Source organism: Coffea arabica, chromosome 8e, assembly GCF_036785885.1.
Source record: "Coffea arabica cultivar ET-39 chromosome 8e, Coffea Arabica ET-39 HiFi, whole genome shotgun sequence".
NCBI classification, from domain to species: Eukaryota; Viridiplantae; Streptophyta; class Magnoliopsida; order Gentianales; family Rubiaceae; genus Coffea; species Coffea arabica.
Window position 1 is genome coordinate 24,577,754 of NC_092324.1, and position 22,138 is coordinate 24,599,891.

At 40.2% G+C, this 22,138-nt stretch overlaps 1 protein-coding gene across 1 annotated transcript; it reads left to right on the forward strand.

Moving 5' to 3' along the window:
* The first annotated feature begins 5,298 nt into the window (after window positions 1-5,298).
* On the forward strand, window positions 5,299-17,067 carry LOC113704656 (uncharacterized). Its single transcript, XM_027226538.2, has 4 exons — window positions 5,299-6,648; window positions 7,159-7,448; window positions 16,074-16,415; window positions 16,779-17,067. Exons 1-4 carry the CDS (start codon window positions 5,299-5,301, stop codon window positions 17,065-17,067), a joined length of 2,271 nt encoding a protein of 756 aa, XP_027082339.2.
* Window positions 17,068-22,138: the final 5,071 nt, after the last annotated feature.

Sequence of the window (22,138 nt, forward strand, 5' to 3'; positions counted from 1 at the left end):
ATTAAATGCATTTCTATCCTTTTGTTTCCTCTCACATCAATCACATCTCATCCTCTACTTATCTCTTAACACCCGATAAGTTTCACCCAGTATCCGGAACTTAACCTAATTGGTCAAATTTTTCCGAACTTTTCGCACTCGTGGGTCCCACGTTCAAAATACGTTTTTAATTTCTCAAAAACTAACCGATACTAGAAAAATCATTTGAAAACTATATTTGCTCATAAACTTTATTTGGGGAATTTTTCTAATCAAGAAAATGTAGAAAAGGCGGGCGATTAAATAAAATAAACCCTAGAAAATTAGAAAATTTCCGGGTTCTCAAACTCATTTTTTTTCGGGGCGTCACAGTAGCCGCCTGAGCCTGCTCGCGGAAGGCATCAATCCGCTGCTGCTCCTCCAAAATTGAGGCCTCCAGCTCTCGGATTCGGGCTCCCTGAACTCGGTGAGCAGCCTGGAGACGCTCTATCTCCAACTGGCACCTACGATTGGCGCTACCCAATCGTCTCCGCTCATCGTCCACTATGAGCACTACCCGATCGGGGTAAGAGTAGGTCTTCCAGCAGTCGCAACGCCGGATCTTGCGCGCTGGGGACCACCGCTGCACTGGCCCACCGGGGCTCTCCTGGTACATGATCACGCGATAGACGGGCCCCTCTAGATGTGGCTCGTCAGTAGGAACGGCAGTAGGTATATCAGTAGGTACGGGCTGAGACGGCCCAGCACCACCAGAAGCGTCAGTACCCGCCATCACCTAGGTTTGCAAGTAACATTGCAAAAGTAAGTACATGAGACGTAGAAAATAAGGCTAAAGGCTAAGCTCAAGAATAAAACCCTAGCCTATCGTATCAAGCACTCAATCTATCCGGATCAATTCACCCCTAGGCTCTGATACCACCTGTGACGACCCCACCTTCCCCTAAGGCGTACCAAAGGGTTCGGCGGACCGCCTGCCCAGCTCTCGCCAGGACTCACTCACTCGTATCACGTGCATACATCCATAGATAATAAATAACGACACAATTCAAACTTATAATTTACATCGATGCACAATCAATATACAAAGTCTCTATATACCCAAACAAGTTCAAAGTATATACAATCCCAAGTACAATCATCCTAATCGAGTGATAGCGCGAGTACAAGTCAAAAGTCAAAAACAACTAGGCTACGCTGGTCTTTACATATCTCACGCCTCGCTTGTACCCCTGTAAGGAAAACAAAACTAACGGAGTGAGCCAAAGCTCAGTGAAGTTTCAAATATCAAATTGGACATCAAATAAAGTAATAACAGGGTGATAGTGAAATAGCGATCAAACAAGTCGAATCAGAGAAATAATATTTCAGATAATCAAGAAATATCTGGTTCACATTCACATGTAAGGATATAGTGGCTCATATCTCAGCTCCATCACAGCTCGATCGATTGGTAGTTGACACTCCGTCAACTTTCAAGTAATGAACTAGTCCAGAAAAACCCCACTTCACGCCAGTCTCCGTTCACCGATCAACCCCCTTTCCGGGCCCGCACGCCACACGAAACACGGGTGGTAATACTCGAGTGTACCGATTAGCCGAGGAGATAACACTCCACTCGACATCACTAATTACCCAGGGTTCGTTATCTAATCGACCAGGCCCTTGCCGGCTCGACTCGATTAACTAGCCACAGGGTTTCTGGAATTCCAGGCAAGATATAATTCATACACATGTAGAGCAAGACAATTGAAATCGATGAACAAGAACAAGTCTTATTAGGGCAAGTGCGATAAAGTACACCCTTGCCTTATCAAATCACTTATATATCATGTAATCACATTGGTCAAAGATAAATCCCAAATATTAAGTTCAATCTGATATTTGGAAGCACTCACCAAAAGTAGTGCCTCTAGTGATCGCGTCTGGGTTGTACTCCGGGTTTGGAGTCCAAATCTGCGATAAAACTTGACTTAAAAGTTTGAAAATCGACTAAGGTTCGAAACTTAGACGTTTCGTTCAACAAGAATCAAGAAATTGAAATTCACTTGTTAGAATAGTCGTGAAACACTTGCTCGCTTTTCCAACCGAAAAATTTTGTAACATGTATACTTGGAAATAACTTTTGAGTCGAAAGTACAAGGAAAACATACTCCGAGCAGTCATTATTTTATTTCTCAATGGTACAAGTTCGGCCAAATCCTTACTTATATACCTCGGAAAAAGAAGACGCAAATATCCTAGATGGTTCAAGTAGTATTCACTCTTAACCCTTACTCAAGTCGCAAGTATATTTCTCTAGTCCTCGAGCGTAAATTTGGGCAGCATGCCCTTTGTATTTACCTAATTTTCCAGCCATTTACGGCTTCATTATTTTCCTCAATCAAACCCAAAGTTACACACAACAAAAATCCATTTCAATAGCCGTTCAATAGGCTCAAGGTAATACAAGTACAAAAATCAAGCTAACGACATGTGCGGAAATGAAGTTTAACAAAAGACAGATTTGATGTGTTTTTGCGTAACGGATACAACCGAGGCTACGCCTAATGGATTGAGGTATAACTTATACCATTTCGAAACTAAGACAAAGGGCTACAACTTTGGTAAAGACCACCTAGTCTAATTTCCAGTGTAACCCAGTCAAATTCCCAATTCACAGAACCAAATTCCAACTAACCGGCCAGTTAACCGTACTACCTCCAAATGGTCATATCTCAAGCTACCAAAGTCCGTTTAAGGTGTTCTTGGAGGTGCTGAGAAGCTAAGACAAAGTAATAAAAATTTCATGTTTTGACTAAAAGCTAGTTCTAATGAGGAGGGGCTCAAGGCTGCTCAAACTTCTAGTGCTCAGGTCATGCAAATACCCAGTGGTCCAATTACAAGAGCGCGTGCTAGGAGAATTCAAGAATCACTTCAAGCTCTTGTTTGCACGATTCAAGAACGAGTTGGTGATGACTTGAGGACCATTGAAGGATTACATAATGGAGAAACTACTCTATACACTTTCCTTCAAATGGAAGAACCAAGTGAAGACTAGTTCACGGAGCACTAGCTTGCTAATTAGGGTTTTAGTTACAATTATTAGTTGTTTGTTAGCATTAATAACTTCGGTCAATTTTTCACTTCACTTTGGCCGAATTCAGAGTCTTAATTTTAGTCAATTAGTTGTTAGATATTTTCACCCTTAATGAAGGGCAAGGTCGTCCATTGGACATTCTAGGGTTTGAGTCCTGTAAGGCTATATATAGCCTAGGTTTTCATTCATTAAAGAATAATTCAGATTTTATAAAATATATGTGAGTTTTTTTCACTCTCTCTTGCCTCAAGAGAATTCCCTTTGAATACTTGAGAATTAATCTCAAGCAGTTCATTGAACTTATCAATCAAGTAGTCTCCTTGATTGTGGCGTTCTTCTAACTATACTTTTGGTTCACTAAATTTGCTAGTCTTGGGTTAAGGAGTCTCCTTAGTTCGTGGCTTGTGATTCTAGAAGGGTCAAGGTTCCGTAATCAACCCAACTTGGTGTTCGTCTAGATCCGTCGCACATCAGTTGGTATCAAGAGCTAGTCGACGACATCAAGTATATCCCGTTGAGGTTCTTTGTTTTTCTCCTTTTTTTTTCTTCGTAAGTTTTCTAGTATTCTCTTCAAATCTGGTCGTGTCTTTCCTTGTGTCAGTCCGTGTGACAATTACAGAAAAAAAAAGAAAACAGCCGCATCTTATTTGTTTCCTTGTTGCATCGTTTATTGAATTCTTCTCTTTTGATTCTTGTACACTTCGTGCGTTATTTTGTTGCGTGAATTTCCTTGGGATCTGCCTCAAAGCTTAGCCGTGGTTGTCTTTGGATAATCTGGTTAGTACAAAAAAAAAAGAAGACGGCTAGGGTTTCCTAGTTTGGCCAAAAATTGTCCAAGTGTTCCTTTGTTTATCCAAGATGTTGCATTTAATTTTCTGAACTGATTTGGGGTCTAACTTGTTGGTGTTGTGGCTCTTGAAGAAAACCTACAAAATTTTAAGGTTTTTGAAGTCCTTGCTTATCAACGTGTTCATCAACTTGAAGTCTTGAAGTTCTTGGAAAGGTTTTTTGTAGCCTTGGGAAACTTGGGTTGTGAGTTATTGCAAATTGGGGAATTGACAGTAATTCTGGAAATTTCACTCCAAAACAGCCGAGTAGCTGTGAGTTCTTAGAGTTAAAAAAAAAAAAAAAGGAACGAAAGAAAAGAAGAAAACATTCGGTTGACAAGAAATTGAGGGGAGGATCGAGCCTTCATTGCTAAGTCGGGTGTTACATATTGTTACTACCCAAAACAGGAAATTAAAACATAGAAGGCCCTCTAAAAATTTTGACCTACCTCTTCTTGGAATTCTTGATCACCTTGAACTTTGACTACGTGCACCACCTTGCGAGGTTCTTGGAGTTCTTGATTACCTTGGGACTTGAACACTTGAACTTCTCTTCGGATAAAAAGTCTCTTGTAAGATCTTGCATCCATACATGGCTTCCTTATTTTAGGAATAGAGTTCTTGAAAGTTGTTTGAGCAAGTCGCTTGGGGGAGTCTTGGGTAACATCACTTGCATCATCTTGGGAGGCCATTATCTTGAAACAAGAACCATGGCTGCCTTGCCTTGCAAAAAGAGGAAGGGAGCCGAATTGCCTTGTTGCTTGGGAGAAGAGAGAGAGCCGACTGTTGGGGAAAGGTGTGTGGCCGAGAGGGAAGGGTTTTTAAGAAACCAATTTCTGGAAATTGGAGAGAGTAGTCTCGGTTAGAATAGGAAGTTACCAAAATCTGATTGGCACTTGGGTTTCTAGCCGACTTTTGGAAGGTTAAGGAAAAAGGAATCTGGAAATTTTGGGAAAGCCGACTTTAAGGAATTTTCCAAATAAATACATCACCTAACTTGGTTCCCAAAATCAATTAGGAAATTAAGTAAAACACTTGGGAAACTCCATCATCGTACTTGGACATTTTTTTTGTACATCAATTTTTCCTCGTTCCATTCCTTATCGAATTCATTACTTGAGCTTTCCGTTTCTACTCTTGCTTCTTGTTCCTTTGGTACAATTGGATACTATTTGATTAAGGTTTGATTGAACTTCTTTGAGAAAATTTCTGATTTCTTCAAAGGAAACAATCAAGTGGCTTGAGAAGTGAATTGGTGAGAGCATTAGAGTGATATAAGCACTTGAGTGAAAACACGAGAGGAGTGAAACACTTAAGGGAGCAAGTGAGGCATTTCCTACTAACAATTTGTCAAGTTTTGCAGGTTTCACCATGTCTCAGGAAAATGAACTTACCATTGCTCAGTTATCACGTAAAATGGATGATATGTGGAAGGAAATGCAGAGGAGATTTGACCAAAGGCTGGAAACAATCCATGAGCAGATTGATCAACTAAGTTCATCTAGGGTTTCTTCTAGGAAATCTAGGGGAAAATCCACCCTGGAGGAATCTAGTGACTCCAATGCCGATTCGGAACATGAGGCATACGAGCAAGGAAGACCGAAGCGAAACACAAGAGCAATCGGTGATGCAATCAAGGGGATTAAGATGAAGATTCCTCCTTTCCAAGGCAAATCTGATCCGAATACATACCTTGAATGGGAGAGTCGAGTAGAGCTAGTATTCGATTGTAATGACTACACCGATGCACAAAAATTGAGACTTGCCGTACTAGAATTCACCGACTATGCGATAGTTTGGTGGGAACAAGTAGCTACAAGCAGGAGAAGGTGTGGAGAACCACCTATAACCACTTGGACTGAGCTCAAGAGACTGATGAAGAAGCGATTTGTACCAAGTCACTACCATAGAGACTTGTACCAAAAACTTCAAACCTTGACACAAGGTCAACGCTCAGTTGAGGACTACTACAAGGACATGGAAATCTCCATGTTGAGAGCTGATATTCAAGAAGATCGAGAGGCTACAATGGCAAGATTTCTCAGTGGTCTGAGGGTTGAAATAGCCGATCAACTTGAGCTTCAATACTATGTGGAGATAGAAGATATGATGGAAAAGGCTATCAAGATTGAGCAAAGGCTCAAATGGAGGGGTACCACCAGAAATTATAACCCTAATCCGCCACCATTTACTCGACCATTCCAGCCCAGAAGGGAGGAGAGAGGTCCGAACGCTTGGAACCCTCCAAAGCCGAAGCAAGATCAAGGGTCAAGCTCACGACCACCTTTTACCAAAACCGACTCCAAGGTTGTTTCAAAGCCAACAATTGAAACTTCAAAACCTAGGAATCGTGACACCAAATGTTGGAGGTGTCAAGGGGTTGGGCATATTGCAAGCCAATGTCCAAACCCAAGGACCATGCTTGTCCTACCAAATGGAGACATTGTCACTAATGATGAAGAGGAGGATTACAAAGACATGCCTCCCTTGGTTGAAGAGGAAGATGAGATAGAGGAAGTTCCAACTCAGGACAAAGTTGGATTGGTAGCAAGAAGGGCCCTAGCTACTCAAGCTAGTAAAGATGAGCTTCAACGTGACAACATCTTTTACACTAGGTGCCATGTGACCAACAAGGTATGCAGCTTGGTGATTGACCCCGGAAGTTGCACTAATGTTGCTAGTGCATTGATGGTGGAGAAACTAAACTTGCCAACTAGTGAGCACCCCCGTCCCTACAAGCTTCAGTGGTTAAACAACAGTGGAGAGGTACGTGTTCATAAACAAGTTTTGGTTACTTTTCGCATTGGTAGGTATGAAGATGATGTTATGTGTGATGTAGTACCAATGCAAGCTGCACATATACTCTTAGGGCGTCCTTGGCAATTTGACAAAAGAGTCACTTTTGATGGTTTCTTGAACAAATACTCTTTCATACATAATTGTAAAAAGATTACACTTGCACCTCTTACACCTCAACAAGTGCATGAGGATCAAGTTAGTCTACAAAAAGAGTATGACTTGCATGCTACCACCAAGAAGGACAACGCCAAAGCTAAGAAATTAGTGACGGCCGACCCTTCTTCAAGCAAGTTGGATCACTCTCATTCGGCCTTAGAGCCCACACAGGAGAGAAAACCCAGCATGCTTGCCAAGGTGAAAAATGTGAGACAGGCCTTGCATTCTAATCAGATTTTATTTATTTTATTTGGCAAGGAATCCTTACTCACTAATGCTCTTGATGCTTCTTTGCCTAGTATTATTACTAACCTCTTACAGGAGTATCAAGACGTCTTTCCTGAGGATATACCTACTGGTTTGCCTCCATTAAGGGGAATTGAACATCAAATTGATTTCATTCCTGGATCTTCCCTTCCAAACAAGGCACCATATAGGACCAATCCTGAGGAAACCAAGGAGCAACAACGACAAGTGGAGGAGTTGCTTAGTAAGGGTTGGATTCAAGAGAGTCCAAGCCCTTGTGCTGTACCAGTTCTCCTTGTTCCAAAGAAAGATGGAGGATGGAGAATGTGCACTGATTGTAGGGCAATTAATGCCATCACGGTAAAGTACCGCCATCCCATACCTCGTTTGGATGACATGCTTGATGAATTACATGGTGCTATCATTTTTACTAAGATTGATTTGAAAAGTGGTTACCATCAAATTCGCATGAAAGAAGGAGATGAATGGAAAACTGCATTTAAGACAAAACATGGACTTTTTGAGTGGTTGGTCATGCCTTTTGGGCTAACCAATGCACCAAGTACTTTTATGAGATTCATGAATTGTGACGCCCCGAAAAAAAAAATGAGTTTGAGAACCCGGAAATTTTCTAATTTTCTAGGGTTTATTTTTTAAACGCCCGCATTTTCTACATTTTCTTGATTAGAAAAATTCCCCAGATAAAGTTTATGAGCAAATATCATTTTCAAATGATTTTTCTAGTATTGGAGAGTTTTTGAAAAATTACGGATATATTATGGACGTGGGCCCCACTAGTGCGAAAAGTTCGGAAAAATTCGGCCAATAAGGTTAAGTTCCGGATACTGTGTAAAATTTATCGGGTATTAAGAGATAAGTAGAGGGTGAGATGTGATTGATGTGAGAGGGAACAAAAGGATAGAAGTGCATTTAATGAAGTGACACGTGTCACTTTGTGAGTGGTTGGAGCCTAAGACAACTTTGACCTTTCTTACCCTTGGATTAAATATCTCAAAATTTACCAAAATTGGCTTCATTCTCAAGCTCTTATGGCCGGCCAACCTTAAGGAAGAAAGGAAGAAAAACTCTTCAACATCTTGATTTCCTCTTGCTCCAATCCAATAATCCAACCATTTGATTTTGTTTCTACTCCATAAAACCTCTCCATTAGGTGCTAGTAAGTGAGTTGGTGAAGTGGTCAAGGAAGCTAAGGTGTTCTACAACTTCCTCTCTCTTGTTTACTAGGTAATTGGTGCTTGACCTTTCTCCTATACTTAATGATGCTTAATTTGTGCCTAATGGTGGCTATAGTGTTGAAAATTGTGGTTTATTGCTTGGTTTGAGATGAATTGGTTAAGTTTTTATTTTATTGAGGAATTTTCTGGTTTAATGTGATCATGTTGTTGTGGCCTTGTATGATGATTGGCAATGGCCTAGAATGACTCTAGTAAGTGTAAATGATTGGCAATTGCAATCAATTTCTGTTTTGGAAGAAATTCTGGAAATTAGGGTTCTTGGTTCTTCATTCTGTCCGAAATTTTAGATCCTAGATAGAGGCCGAATTGTCCTTGGCTTAAAACATGAAAGTTGTAGGTATTGATGTGTCTGAAGTGCCTGTAAAATTTCAGGTCAATTGGAGTAGTGTAGAATGAGATAAGCCGAAATTACTATTGCTGTTCTGGGTTCATCAGGATGTTAGAACTGCGTCTGAAATGGGTTGTTTTGACTGGAATATTTTTGGATTTGGGTGTTGAGGTCTTCTGATGAAATGTAGCTTGATGTCCTAGCTATCATATGCCTTTGGAATTTCTGCATTCGGACCTGTATAGACTGAGTTGGACTAATTACACAATAGTGTGATTTGTAAACCTGCAATTACGGTTCTGGTTTGGTATTTTGCATATTTGACCTAGTTGTGCTAGGATTTGGACTGAGTGGCCTTCTACATTGTTGTAGCCCTATCTCTTAGCTTCGAAACGGTGGGTCTTGTACCTTCATACGACCATCGTAGTGCTTTTGGTACCATTACCGCAAAATGACGTCAAAACTGTTTTTCTGGTTTGAGCTCTGAATGGCTATTGGATGAACTTGTTGTTGTGTGTGTACCTTTGGGACTGATTTGAGGAAGTAATGAAGCCATGATGGCTGGAAAAGTTAACAAATTCAGGGGAAATGCTGTCCGAACTTTGAAGGAACTCGTTTGCATTGAGTTTGTGATTTAAGACTTGGATTTGAGCAAGGCAATGATATTTGATGGATGATTTCTGAGCCATGGAGGTGAGTGACCTCAAACTATTTCTAAATTTATTTATGAACCGTTTCTTGCATTATTTACTTTTGAACTGTTTTCAAAGTTACTTTTGGAACTGTTTTCTTACATATCATGCGTGCTTGCATATCAGTGTCTTGTTATTATTGATTTTGCTTTCAATGATTGTTAAAACGAGTTTTCTAGGCGAGTGTGTACTTTATTGCACTCGACCTAAATAAATATGAAATTTTTAATGATTAATGATTAAATGCTACTTGCGCATGAATGTAAGCCTTTTGGGCTGAACTGGCCATTGCCCCTTGTTACCGGTCGTCTCGAGCCAGAAGCGGACTCGGTCGGGCGACTAGGAACTTGGGTGAACGTTTCGGTATACTCGAGTATTACCTTGTAGGTTGGTGGAGCCTGGCCAAAAGCCAGGGACGGGGTGAATGAATGCACGAATGAAACCAAAAATGCAATGAAATGGCAGGAGAACGAACGTATCCTTCTCATGAATGTTACTATCGCTTTTCATTGTACATGTTTCTTGAATTATTGATACTCCATATTTAATGTTTTGTAAATGTTGAAATTGTTTCTGGACTTATCATTTGATTTGAATTGAACATCATTGAAATGAACTATAGTTAAACCGATTTGATTACTGATTTTACTGGTTACTCGCTGAGCTTCTAGCTCACCCCAAAAATATTTTATTCCCCTCCACAGGGCTCAAGGCGAAGGAAGGGCTTGTAGCGTTTATTCATGGATTATCTCATGTATGGATTGAACTTGGATTTTCTTTTGTGTAATCATTCATATTGGGATTGTATTGAACGGTTTGAACGTTTAGAATTGATTGGATGTGTAATAGTCTAGTTTTGAGATTTTATCTTGTATTTGTTTGAGGACTGTAGTGATCGACTGAGTCCCAGCGAGAGCCGGGCAGGCGGCCCGCCGAACCCTCTGGTTCGCCTTAGGGGGAGGTGGGGCCGTGACAATTGGTATCAGAGCTTAGGCTTCAGATCTCTGTAGTGTATCCTAGGCTTGAAGTTTAGGATGCCGGACTGTGGGTTTGATTTGACTCTTGAGAGATTTTTGCGGGATGTCTTGACTTGATTGGTACAAGAGGGAATGTCGAGGACGACATTCTTTTAAGGAGGGGAGATTGTGACGCCCCGAAAAAAAAAATGAGTTTGAGAACCCGGAAATTTTCTAATTTTCTAGGGTTTATTTTTTAAACGCCCGCATTTTCTACATTTTCTTGATTAGAAAAATTCCCCAGATAAAGTTTATGAGCAAATATCATTTTCAAATGATTTTTCTAGTATTGGAGAGTTTTTGAAAAATTACGGATATATTATGGACGTGGGCCCCACTAGTGCGAAAAGTTCGGAAAAATTCGGCCAATAAGGTTAAGTTCCGGATACTGTGTAAAATTTATCGGGTATTAAGAGATAAGTAGAGGGTGAGATGTGATTGATGTGAGAGGGAACAAAAGGATAGAAGTGCATTTAATGAAGTGACACGTGTCACTTTGTGAGTGGTTGGAGCCTAAGACAACTTTGACCTTTCTTACCCTTGGATTAAATATCTCAAAATTTACCAAAATTGGCTTCATTCTCAAGCTCTTATGGCCGGCCAACCTTAAGGAAGAAAGGAAGAAAAACTCTTCAACATCTTGATTTCCTCTTGCTCCAATCCAATAATCCAACCATTTGATTTTGTTTCTACTCCATAAAACCTCTCCATTAGGTGCTAGTAAGTGAGTTGGTGAAGTGGTCAAGGAAGCTAAGGTGTTCTACAACTTCCTCTCTCTTGTTTACTAGGTAATTGGTGCTTGACCTTTCTCCTATACTTAATGATGCTTAATTTGTGCCTAATGGTGGCTATAGTGTTGAAAATTGTGGTTTATTGCTTGGTTTGAGATGAATTGGTTAAGTTTTTATTTTATTGAGGAATTTTCTGGTTTAATGTGATCATGTTGTTGTGGCCTTGTATGATGATTGGCAATGGCCTAGAATGACTCTAGTAAGTGTAAATGATTGGCAATTGCAATCAATTTCTGTTTTGGAAGAAATTCTGGAAATTAGGGTTCTTGGTTCTTCATTCTGTCCGAAATTTTAGGTCCTAGATAGAGGCCGAATTGTCCTTGGCTTAAAACATGAAAGTTGTAGGTATTGATGTGTTTGAAGTGCCTGTAAAATTTCAGGTCAATTGGAGTAGTGTAGAATGAGATAAGCCGAAATTACTATTGCTGTTCTGGGTTCATCAGGATGTTAGAACTGCGTCTGAAATGGGTTGTTTTGACTGGAATTTTTTTGGATTTGGGTGTTGAGGTCTTCTGATGAAATGTAGCTTGATGTCCTAGCTATCATATGCCTTTGGAATTTCTGCATTCGGACCTGTATAGACTGAGTTGGACTAATTACACAATAGTGTGATTTGTAAACCTGCAATTACGGTTCTGGTTTGGTATTTTGCATATTTGACCTAGTTGTGCTAGGATTTGGACTGAGTGGCCTTCTAAATTGTTGTAGCCCTATCTCTTAGCTTCGAAACGGTGGGTCTTGCACCTTCATACGACCATCGTAGTGCTTTTGGTACCATTACCGCAAAATGACGTCAAAACTGTTTTTCTGGTTTGAGCTCTGAATGGCTATTGGATGAACTTGTTGTTGTGTGTGTACCTTTGGGACTGATTTGAGGAAGTAATGAAGCCATGATGGCTGGAAAAGTTAACAAATTCAGGGGAAATGCTGTCCGAACTTTGAAGGAACTCGTTTGCATTGAGTTTGTGATTTAAGACTTGGATTTGAGCAAGGCAATGATATTTGATGGATGATTTCTGAGCCATGGAGGTGAGTGACCTCAAACTATTTCTAAATTTATTTATGAACCGTTTCTTGCATTATTTACTTTTGAACTGTTTTCAAAGTTACTTTTGGAACTGTTTTCTTACATATCATGCGTGCTTGCATATCAGTGTCTTGTTATTATTGATTTTGCTTTCAATGATTGTTAAAACGAGTTTTCTAGGCGAGTGTGTACTTTATTGCACTCGACCTAAATAAATATGAAATTTTTAATGATTAATGATTAAATGCTACTTGCGCATGAATGTAAGCCTTTTGGGCTGAACTGGCCATTGCCCCTTGTTACCGGTCGTCTCGAGCCAGAAGCGGACTCGGTCGGGCGACTAGGAACTTGGGTGAACGTTTCGGTATACTCGAGTATTACCTTGTAGGTTGGTGGAGCCTGGCCAAAAGCCAGGGACGGGGTGAATGAATGCACGAATGAAACCAAAAATGCAATGAAATGGCAGGAGAACGAACGTATCCTTCTCATGAATGTTACTATCGCTTTTCATTGTACATGTTTCTTGAATTATTGATACTCCATATTTAATGTTTTGTAAATGTTGAAATTGTTTCTGGACTTATCATTTGATTTGAATTGAACATCATTGAAATGAACTATAGTTAAACCGATTTGATTACTGATTTTACTGGTTACTCGCTGAGCTTCTAGCTCACCCCAAAAATATTTTATTCCCCTCCACAGGGCTCAAGGCGAAGGAAGGGCTTGTAGCGTTTATTCATGGATTATCTCATGTATGGATTGAACTTGGATTTTCTTTTGTGTAATCATTCATATTGGGATTGTATTGAACGGTTTGAACGTTTAGAATTGATTGGATGTGTAATAGTCTAGTTTTGAGATTTTATCTTGTATTTGTTTGAGGACTGTAGTGATCGACTGAGTCCCAGCGAGAGCCGGGCAGGCGGCCCGCCGAACCCTCTGGTTCGCCTTAGGGGGAGGTGGGGCCGTGACAATTGGTATCAGAGCTTAGGCTTCAGATCTCTGTAGTGTATCCTAGGCTTGAAGTTTAGGATGCCGGACTGTGGGTTTGATTTGACTCTTGAGAGATTTTTGCGGGATGTCTTGACTTGATTGGTACAAGAGGGAATGTCGAGGACGACATTCTTTTAAGGAGGGGAGATTGTGACGCCCCGAAAAAAAAAATGAGTTTGAGAACCCGGAAATTTTCTAATTTTCTAGGGTTTATTTTTTAAACGCCCGCATTTTCTACATTTTCTTGATTAGAAAAATTCCCCAGATAAAGTTTATGAGCAAATATCATTTTCAAATGATTTTTCTAGTATTGGAGAGTTTTTGAAAAATTACGGATATATTATGGACGTGGGCCCCACTAGTGCGAAAAGTTCGGAAAAATTCGGCCAATAAGGTTAAGTTCCGGATACTGTGTAAAATTTATCGGGTATTAAGAGATAAGTAGAGGGTGAGATGTGATTGATGTGAGAGGGAACAAAAGGATAGAAGTGCATTTAATGAAGTGACACGTGTCACTTTGTGAGTGGTTGGAGCCTAAGACAACTTTGACCTTTCTTACCCTTGGATTAAATATCTCAAAATTTACCAAAATTGGCTTCATTCTCAAGCTCTTATGGCCGGCCAACCTTAAGGAAGAAAGGAAGAAAAACTCTTCAACATCTTGATTTCCTCTTGCTCCAATCCAATAATCCAACCATTTGATTTTGTTTCTACTCCATAAAACCTCTCCATTAGGTGCTAGTAAGTGAGTTGGTGAAGTGGTCAAGGAAGCTAAGGTGTTCTACAACTTCCTCTCTCTTGTTTACTAGGTAATTGGTGCTTGACCTTTCTCCTATACTTAATGATGCTTAATTTGTGCCTAATGGTGGCTATAGTGTTGAAAATTGTGGTTTATTGCTTGGTTTGAGATGAATTGGTTAAGTTTTTATTTTATTGAGGAATTTTCTGGTTTAATGTGATCATGTTGTTGTGGCCTTGTATGATGATTGGCAATGGCCTAGAATGACTCTAGTAAGTGTAAATGATTGGCAATTGCAATCAATTTCTGTTTTGGAAGAAATTCTGGAAATTAGGGTTCTTGGTTCTTCATTCTGTCCGAAATTTTAGGTCCTAGATAGAGGCCGAATTGTCCTTGGCTTAAAACATGAAAGTTGTAGGTATTGATGTGTTTGAAGTGCCTGTAAAATTTCAGGTCAATTGGAGTAGTGTAGAATGAGATAAGCCGAAATTACTATTGCTGTTCTGGGTTCATCAGGATGTTAGAACTGCGTCTGAAATGGGTTGTTTTGACTGGAATTTTTTTGGATTTGGGTGTTGAGGTCTTCTGATGAAATGTAGCTTGATGTCCTAGCTATCATATGCCTTTGGAATTTCTGCATTCGGACCTGTATAGACTGAGTTGGACTAATTACACAATAGTGTGATTTGTAAACCTGCAATTACGGTTCTGGTTTGGTATTTTGCATATTTGACCTAGTTGTGCTAGGATTTGGACTGAGTGGCCTTCTAAATTGTTGTAGCCCTATCTCTTAGCTTCGAAACGGTGGGTCTTGCACCTTCATCCGACCATCGTAGTGCTTTTGGTACCATTACCGCAAAATGACGTCAAAACTGTTTTTCTGGTTTGAGCTCTGAATGGCTATTGGATGAACTTGTTGTTGTGTGTGTACCTTTGGGACTGATTTGAGGAAGTAATGAAGCCATGATGGCTGGAAAAGTTAACAAATTCAGGGGAAGTGCTGTCCGAACTTTGAAGGAACTCGTTTGCATTGAGTTTGTGATTTAAAACTTGGATTTGAGCAAGGCAATGATATTTGATGGATGATTTCTGAGCCATGGAGGTGAGTGACCTCAAACTATTTCTAAATTTATTTATGAACCGTTTCTTGCATTATTTACTTTTGAACTGTTTTCAAAGTTACTTTTGGAACTGTTTTCTTACATATCATGCGTGCTTGCATATCAGTGTCTTGTTATTATTGATTTTGCTTTCAATGATTGTTAAAACGAGTTTTCTAGGCGAGTGTGTACTTTATCGCACTCGACCTAAATAAATATGAAATTTTCAATGATTAATGATTAAATGCTACTTGCGCATGAATGTAAGCCTTTTGGGCTGAACTGGCCATTGCCCCTTGTTACCGGTCGTCTCGAGCCAGAAGCGGACTCGGTCGGGCGACTAGGAACTTGGGTGAACGTTTCGGTATACTCGAGTATTACCTTGTAGGTTGGTGGAGCCTGGCCAAAAGCCAGGGACGGGGTGAATGAATGCACGAATGAAACCAAAAATGCAATGAAATGGCAGGAGAACGAACGTATCCTTCTCATGAATGTTACTATCGCTTTTCATTGTACATGTTTCTTGAATTATTGATACTCCATATTTAATGTTTTGTAAATGTTGAAATTGTTTCTGGACTTATCATTTGATTTGAATTGAACATCATTGAAATGAACTATAGTTAAACCGATTTGATTACTGATTTTACTGGTTACTCGCTGAGCTTCTAGCTCACCCCAAAAATGTTTTATTCCCCTCCACAGGGCTCAAGGCGAAGGAAGGGCTTGTAGCGTTTATTCATGGATTATCTCATGTATGGATTGAACTTGGATTTTCTTTTGTGTAATCATTCATATTGGGATTGTATTGAACGGTTTGAACGTTTAGAATTGATTGGATGTGTAATAGTCTAGTTTTGAGATTTTATCTTGTATTTGTTTGAGGACTGTAGTGATCGACTGAGTCCCGGCGAGAGCCGGGCAGGCGGCCCGCCGAACCCTCTGGTTCGCCTTAGGGGGAGGTGGGGCCGTGACATGAATCATGTTTTAGCTCTTTCATTGGTAAATTTGTGGTCGTTTACTTTGATGACATTTTGATCTATAGTAAGACTCTAGATGAGCATGTTGTGCATTTACAAATGGTCCTCGATGCACTTCGCAAGGCAAGCCTCTACGCTAAAGAACTTTATGCAACTGACTCAGATTTTGGTGAGATTTTTTCCTCCTTGCCACGACACTCTCATGAGCATTATTTCATCTCTCAAGGGTTTTTATACTACAAGGACAGGCTTTGCATTCCCAAGAGCTCCATGCGCACACTCCTAGTAAGAGAATCTCATGGAGAAGGGCTAATGGGACAATTCGGCATTGCCAAGACCTTAATGATTCTCCAAGAACATTTCTTCTGGCCACGCATGAGGAGTGACGTGGAACGACACATTGAAAGGTGCGTGACTTGTCACCAGGCAAAATCAAAGGTACACCCTTATGGTCTCTATACACCTTTGCCAATTCCACAGGAACCATGGGTTGATCTGTCAATGGATTTTGTGCTTGGACTACCTAGGACTAGAAAAGGACATGATTCAATCTATGTGGTAGTTGACCGCTTCTCCAAAATGGCCCATTTTATTCCTTGTCTTAAAACAGATGATGCTAAGCATGTTGCAGATTTATTCTTTCGTGAGATAGTTAGATTACATGGCATGCCACGCACTATTGTTTCTGATAGGGACGCCAAATTCCTTAGCTATTTTTGGAAAACTTTGTGGTGTAAACTAGGTACTAAATTGCTATTTTCTACTTCTAGCCACCCACAAACTGATGGTCAAACCGATGTGGTTAATAGGACTTTATCTACCCTATTGCGCGCAATTATTAAAAAGAACATTAAATCTTGGGAAGATTGCTTACCACATGTGGAATTTGAATACAATCGCACTGTTCATTCTGCTACACGTTATTCGCCGTTTGAAATTGTGTATGGTTTTAACCCTCTCACACCTTTGGATTTAACTCCTTTACCTGTTCATGAGAGAGTTAACTTGGATGGTAAGACCAAGGCTGCATATGTACGTGAGTTACACACTAAGGTGTGAGCCAACATCGAGAAGCGTACACTTCAATACATCCAAAGTGCCAACAAGGGGCGCCACAAGATGGTCTTTGAGCCTGGCGATTGGGTATGGATACACATGCGCAAAGAGAGGTTCCCAGTCAAACGGCGTAGTAAGCTACTTCCACGGGGAGATGGTCCATTCCAAGTCATGGAGCGTATAAATGACAATGCCTACAAACTTGAACTTCCAGGTGAGTATGGGGTACATGCTACTTTTAATGTATCTGACTTGAGTCCTTTTCATGCAGACGATGAGTTTGATTTGGGGACAAATCGCCTTCAAGAGGAGGGGACTAATGAGGAGGGGCTCAAGGCTGCTCAAACTTCTAGTGCTCAGGTCATGCAAATACCCAGTGGTCCAATTACAAGAGCGCGTGCTAGGAGAATTCAAGAATCACTTCAAGCTCTTGTTTGCACGATTCAAGAACGAGTTGGTGATGACTTGAGGACCATTGAAGGATTACATAATGGAGAAACTACTCTATACACTTTCCTTCAAATGGAAGAACCAAGTGAAGACTAGTTCACGGAGCACTAGCTTGCTAATTAGGGTTTTAGTTACCATTATTAGTTGTTTGTTAGCATTAATAACTTCGGTCAAATTTTCACTTCACTTTGGCCGAATTCAGAGTCTTAATTTTAGTCAATTAGTTGTTAGATATTTTCACCCTTAATGAAGGGCAAGGTCGTCCATTGGACATTCTAGGGTTTGAGTCCTGTAAGGCTATATATAGCCTAGGTTTTCATTCATTAAAGAATAATTCAGATTTTATAAAATATATGTGAGTTTTTTTCACTCTCTCTTGCCTCAAGAGAATTCCCTTTGAATACTTGAGAATTAATCTCAAGCAGTTCATTGAACTTATCAATCAAGTAGTCTCCTTGATTGTGGCGTTCTTCTAACTATACTTTTGGTTCACTAAATTTGCTAGTCTTGGGTTAAGGAGTCTCCTTAGTTCGTGGCTTGTGATTCTAGAAGGGTCAAGGTTCCGCAATCAACCCAACTTGGTGTTCGTCTAGATCCGTCGCACATCAAGTTCAGTACATATCAAGGTGAACAAACGCAACCAACTTAGTGTACTTGTCAAAACTGTCCGCTGATTTTACTCCTAGGGCAGTCAGGGTATTTTTGTCTTTTCACAGGCTACGTTGCTCCGATTGAGCTAAAATTTTGTAGGTAACCATAAAATGTCATTCTATACAACGTTTTTGTTTTGTGCTAAGCCTAGTTCGGCCTCTAACATGATGAAATAGAACCAGACAAAACTGAAGCTAAGATTTCCAGAAATCTGGAATTTTGCTATATTCAAGCTATACTTCTCATTTTTATCTTGAAACTACCACTACTATCTCCTTTACAAGATTATATACCACATATATACATCATATAACACTTAACCCACAAGAAACCCTAACTCAAATATCATCCATCCAATCATCAAAACCACTTGAAACAAGCATCACAAGTACAATACTAACATTAATACCCAACTAAATCATGATTAATGGAGAAAGAAAGGTTGGTCAGCCATTATAACTCAAGGCAAGAGTTTGCTAGGATGATCATTCACCTCACCTTAAGATTTTTGGTTCCGTAGCTTCCCAAGCTTCCAAACTAGGGATTGATCGGTTTAGTTTTTCTTGTTTGCACTAAAAAGATTAGATTCAAAGTAGAAGATTGGAAACTCTCTTCCCTCTCTTGCTCCTTCTTGCTCTCAGACAAAAACAGAAAGAAATGAGGGAAAATGGGCTGAAATAAGGGATAAGAAGGTGAGATAAAAGGTTGGCCAAGGATCCATAGATGGTTGACACTTGTCACCACCAAAGCCATCCAAGTTTTGCTTTCTTTTTCCTTGCATTTTGGCCACAATTTTCGGCTATATGGCTGAGGATGAGGGGGGATATTTTGCAAAAATATCAAGGGTATGTGGTGGTAAGGAAGTGGTGGTCAAGTGGTGGGTTCAATCGGTAGTGATTGATACCCGTCGGTTCGAGCCATTTTTTCTTAAATCACGTATACTAGGGTTTTAACCTCTAGTCACCAACTTATTATTATCACTTCAAATCATATAATATTTCCTCATCCAAAAGTCACTCTTACCTACCAAATTTGATCCTCACTCCGTACCGAATAGTCATACTACGGAAAAACGTGAAAACCCTAATTCGCTCTAACTTGAAAACGGATAACGAAACCCTTACTTCTATATTCATTTACACTTATTGTAGGGTGATTGGGTAGTAGGGACATAATAAATGAATAATTTCCAAATAAAAGGGTATTTTAAAGAAAAATATAAGGAATTTGCAAGTCCCCACACTCTCTCCCCCTTAAAAGAATTTCGACCTCGAAATTCATACCTTTCGTTGTGAACAGGTCGGGATATTTCTCTTGCATGTCTTTTTCTAGCTCCCAGGTTGCTTCTTCCACTTCATGATGCTTCTATAGAACCTTTACTAATGGAATCTGCTTGTTTCTCAGGTCCATCACCTTCCGATCCAATATTTGAATGGGTCGTTCTTCATAGGTTAAAGACTCGTCGAGTTCAATATCTTCTGGTGGCAAAATGTGAGTCGGATCCGAATGATATTTCTTAAGCAAAGAAACATGGAAAATGCCATGGATCCGAGACAAACTAGCTGGTAACTCAAGTCGATAAGCCACCTTTCCTATTCGCTGGAGTATATTGAAAGGTCCTATGTATCGTGGTTGCAACTTTTTTCAAAATCCACAATACAGGCTCTCAGCATATCCTCAAGAGTTTGAATGCTTCTCTCAGATTGTCCATCAGTTTGTGGGTGATACGTTGTACTATAGTTCAACTTAGTTCCTAGAGCCTCTTGCAATTTCTGTCAGAATCGAGATACAAACCTAGGGTCTCTATCGGATACAATGCTCACTGGTACCCTATGTAGCCTCACCACTTCATCCATATAAAGTTTAGCAAGTTTTTCTAGAGAATATTTCATATTTACTGGCAGGAAATGTGCGGTCTTAGTTAATCGGTCCACTATTACCCAAATCGCATCATGCCCCTTTTGTGTTCGTGGCAACCCTGATACAAAATCCATCGTTATGTGCTCCCATTTCCATTCAGGGATCTCTAAAGGCTGTAACAGACCTGACGGTTTTTTATGCTCAGCTTTCACCTGTTGGCACGTAAGACACTTTTGCACAAATTGGACAATCTCCGTCTTCATATTATCCTACCAATACAGACTTTTGAGATCTTGGTACATCTTATTATTCCCTGGGTGCACCGTATACCTAGAGCGGTGAGATTCTTCCAAAATCTCCCTCTTTAACTCCTCATCCCTAGGTACAACGACACGATTTCGAAACTTTAAGGTTCCATCAGGACCTAGGTTAAAGTAAGGCAACTCTCCTTTCTTCACTTTTTCCACCCACTTTTGCACCATTGGATCCTTCACTTGGCCCTCTTTAATTCGATCCAACAGTGTTGACTTCACCTCAATATTTCCAAAAATCACCTTCTTCGGTTCCAGACGAGGTTTCCACTCACATACATCTTCTAACAAGCTCCACTCTCTCACCATGGAACTTGCTAGTTGAGCCTTTCGACTTAAAGCATCTGCTACAACATTGACCTTTCCGGGATGATAGTTAATCATGCAATCATAATCTTCTAAGAACTTCACCCAACGACATTGTCATAGATTTAACTCCTTCTGAGAAAACAGATACTTAAAGCTCTTGTGATCCGTATATACCTCAAAAGTCACTTCATATAGATAATGTCGCCATTTTTTCAAGGCAAACACAACAGCTGCAAGCTCCAAGTCATGGGTTGGATAGTTTTGCTCATGAGGTTTTAACTTCCTAGATGCATAGGCAATCACATTCCTATTTTGCATCAACACGCACCCTAGCCCCTCTCTCGAAGCATCGGTGTAAACCGTGTAACTATCGTTCCCATTGGGCAAAGCTAATACTGGAGCCATGGTCAATTGCTTCTTAAGCTCTTGGAAATTACTCTCACACTTAACATCCCAAATGTACATTCCTTGTTTCTTTGTCAAGTTAGTCAAGGGTCCCGCAATTCTCGAGAAGTTCTTTATAAATCGGCGGTAGAACCCTGCTAATACTAGAAAACTTCGCCCCTCTGTGGGATTTTTTGGTCGTTTCCATTTGGCTACAGCTTCCAATTTTGCTGGGTCTACAGCAAGCCAATCCTTTGAAATTATATAACCTAGGAACGCCACTTTTTCCAGTCAGAATTCACACTTGCTGAACTTAGCGAACAATTGGTGCTCCCTTAGGGTTTGCAACACTATTCGCAAGTGCTGTTCATGCTCCTCCCTTGATTTCGAATATACTTGGATATCATCAATAAACACCACTACAAACCTGTCCAAGTAAGGTTTAAACACTCGATGCATTAAATCCATGAATACCGCTGGGGCATTGGTTAAGCCAAAAGGCATTACCGCAAACTTAAAATGCCCATATCGAGTGTTAAATGCCGTTTTTGGCACATCCTCCTTTCTAATTCTCAATTGATAGTACCCCTGTCAAAGATCCAACTTAGAAAACACCACCGCCCCTTGTAATTGATCAAACAACTTATCGATGTGGGGCAAAGGGTATTTATTCTTAATAGTTACTGCATTCAACCCTCGATAATCAATGCATAACCTTAAACTCCCGTCCTTCTTTTTAACAAATAGCACTGGAGCTCCCCATGGTGACTCGCTCTCTTGTATGAATCCCCATTCTAGCAAGTCTTGCAATTGCACCTTTAACTCCTTAAGCTCAGCATGTGCTATTCGATAAGGGATTTTCGAAATGGGAGTAGTTCCGGGTACTAGATCAACCTTAAATTCAATCTCCCTTTCGGGTGGCAGTGACCCCAACTCCTCCGGAAATACGTCCGGATATTGACTGATTATCGGCATGTCTTCCAACTTAATCTTTTCTCCCGGAGCGTTAACTAGAAAAGCTAAATAACCGCGTGCCCCACGACTAAGCAATTTCCTAACCCTTATTCCCGAAATGAGCGCAGATGAGGCTAACATACCCCTTACGTCTA

What these genes read in the sequence shown, in the direction of transcription:
- LOC113704656 (XM_027226538.2), top strand. Translation starts at nt 5,299, where the DNA reads ATGGATGATATGTGGAAGGAAATGCAGAGGAGATTTGACCAAAGGCTG. An exon ending in GGTTAAACAACAGTGGAGAG is followed by an intron (nt 6,649 to 7,158) that starts GTACGTGTTCAT and finishes AACCTCTTACAG; the next exon opens with GAGTATCAAGACGTCTTTCC. An exon ending in GTGGAACGACACATTGAAAG is followed by an intron (nt 16,416 to 16,778) that starts GTGCGTGACTTG and finishes TTCTACTTCTAG; the next exon opens with CCACCCACAAACTGATGGTC.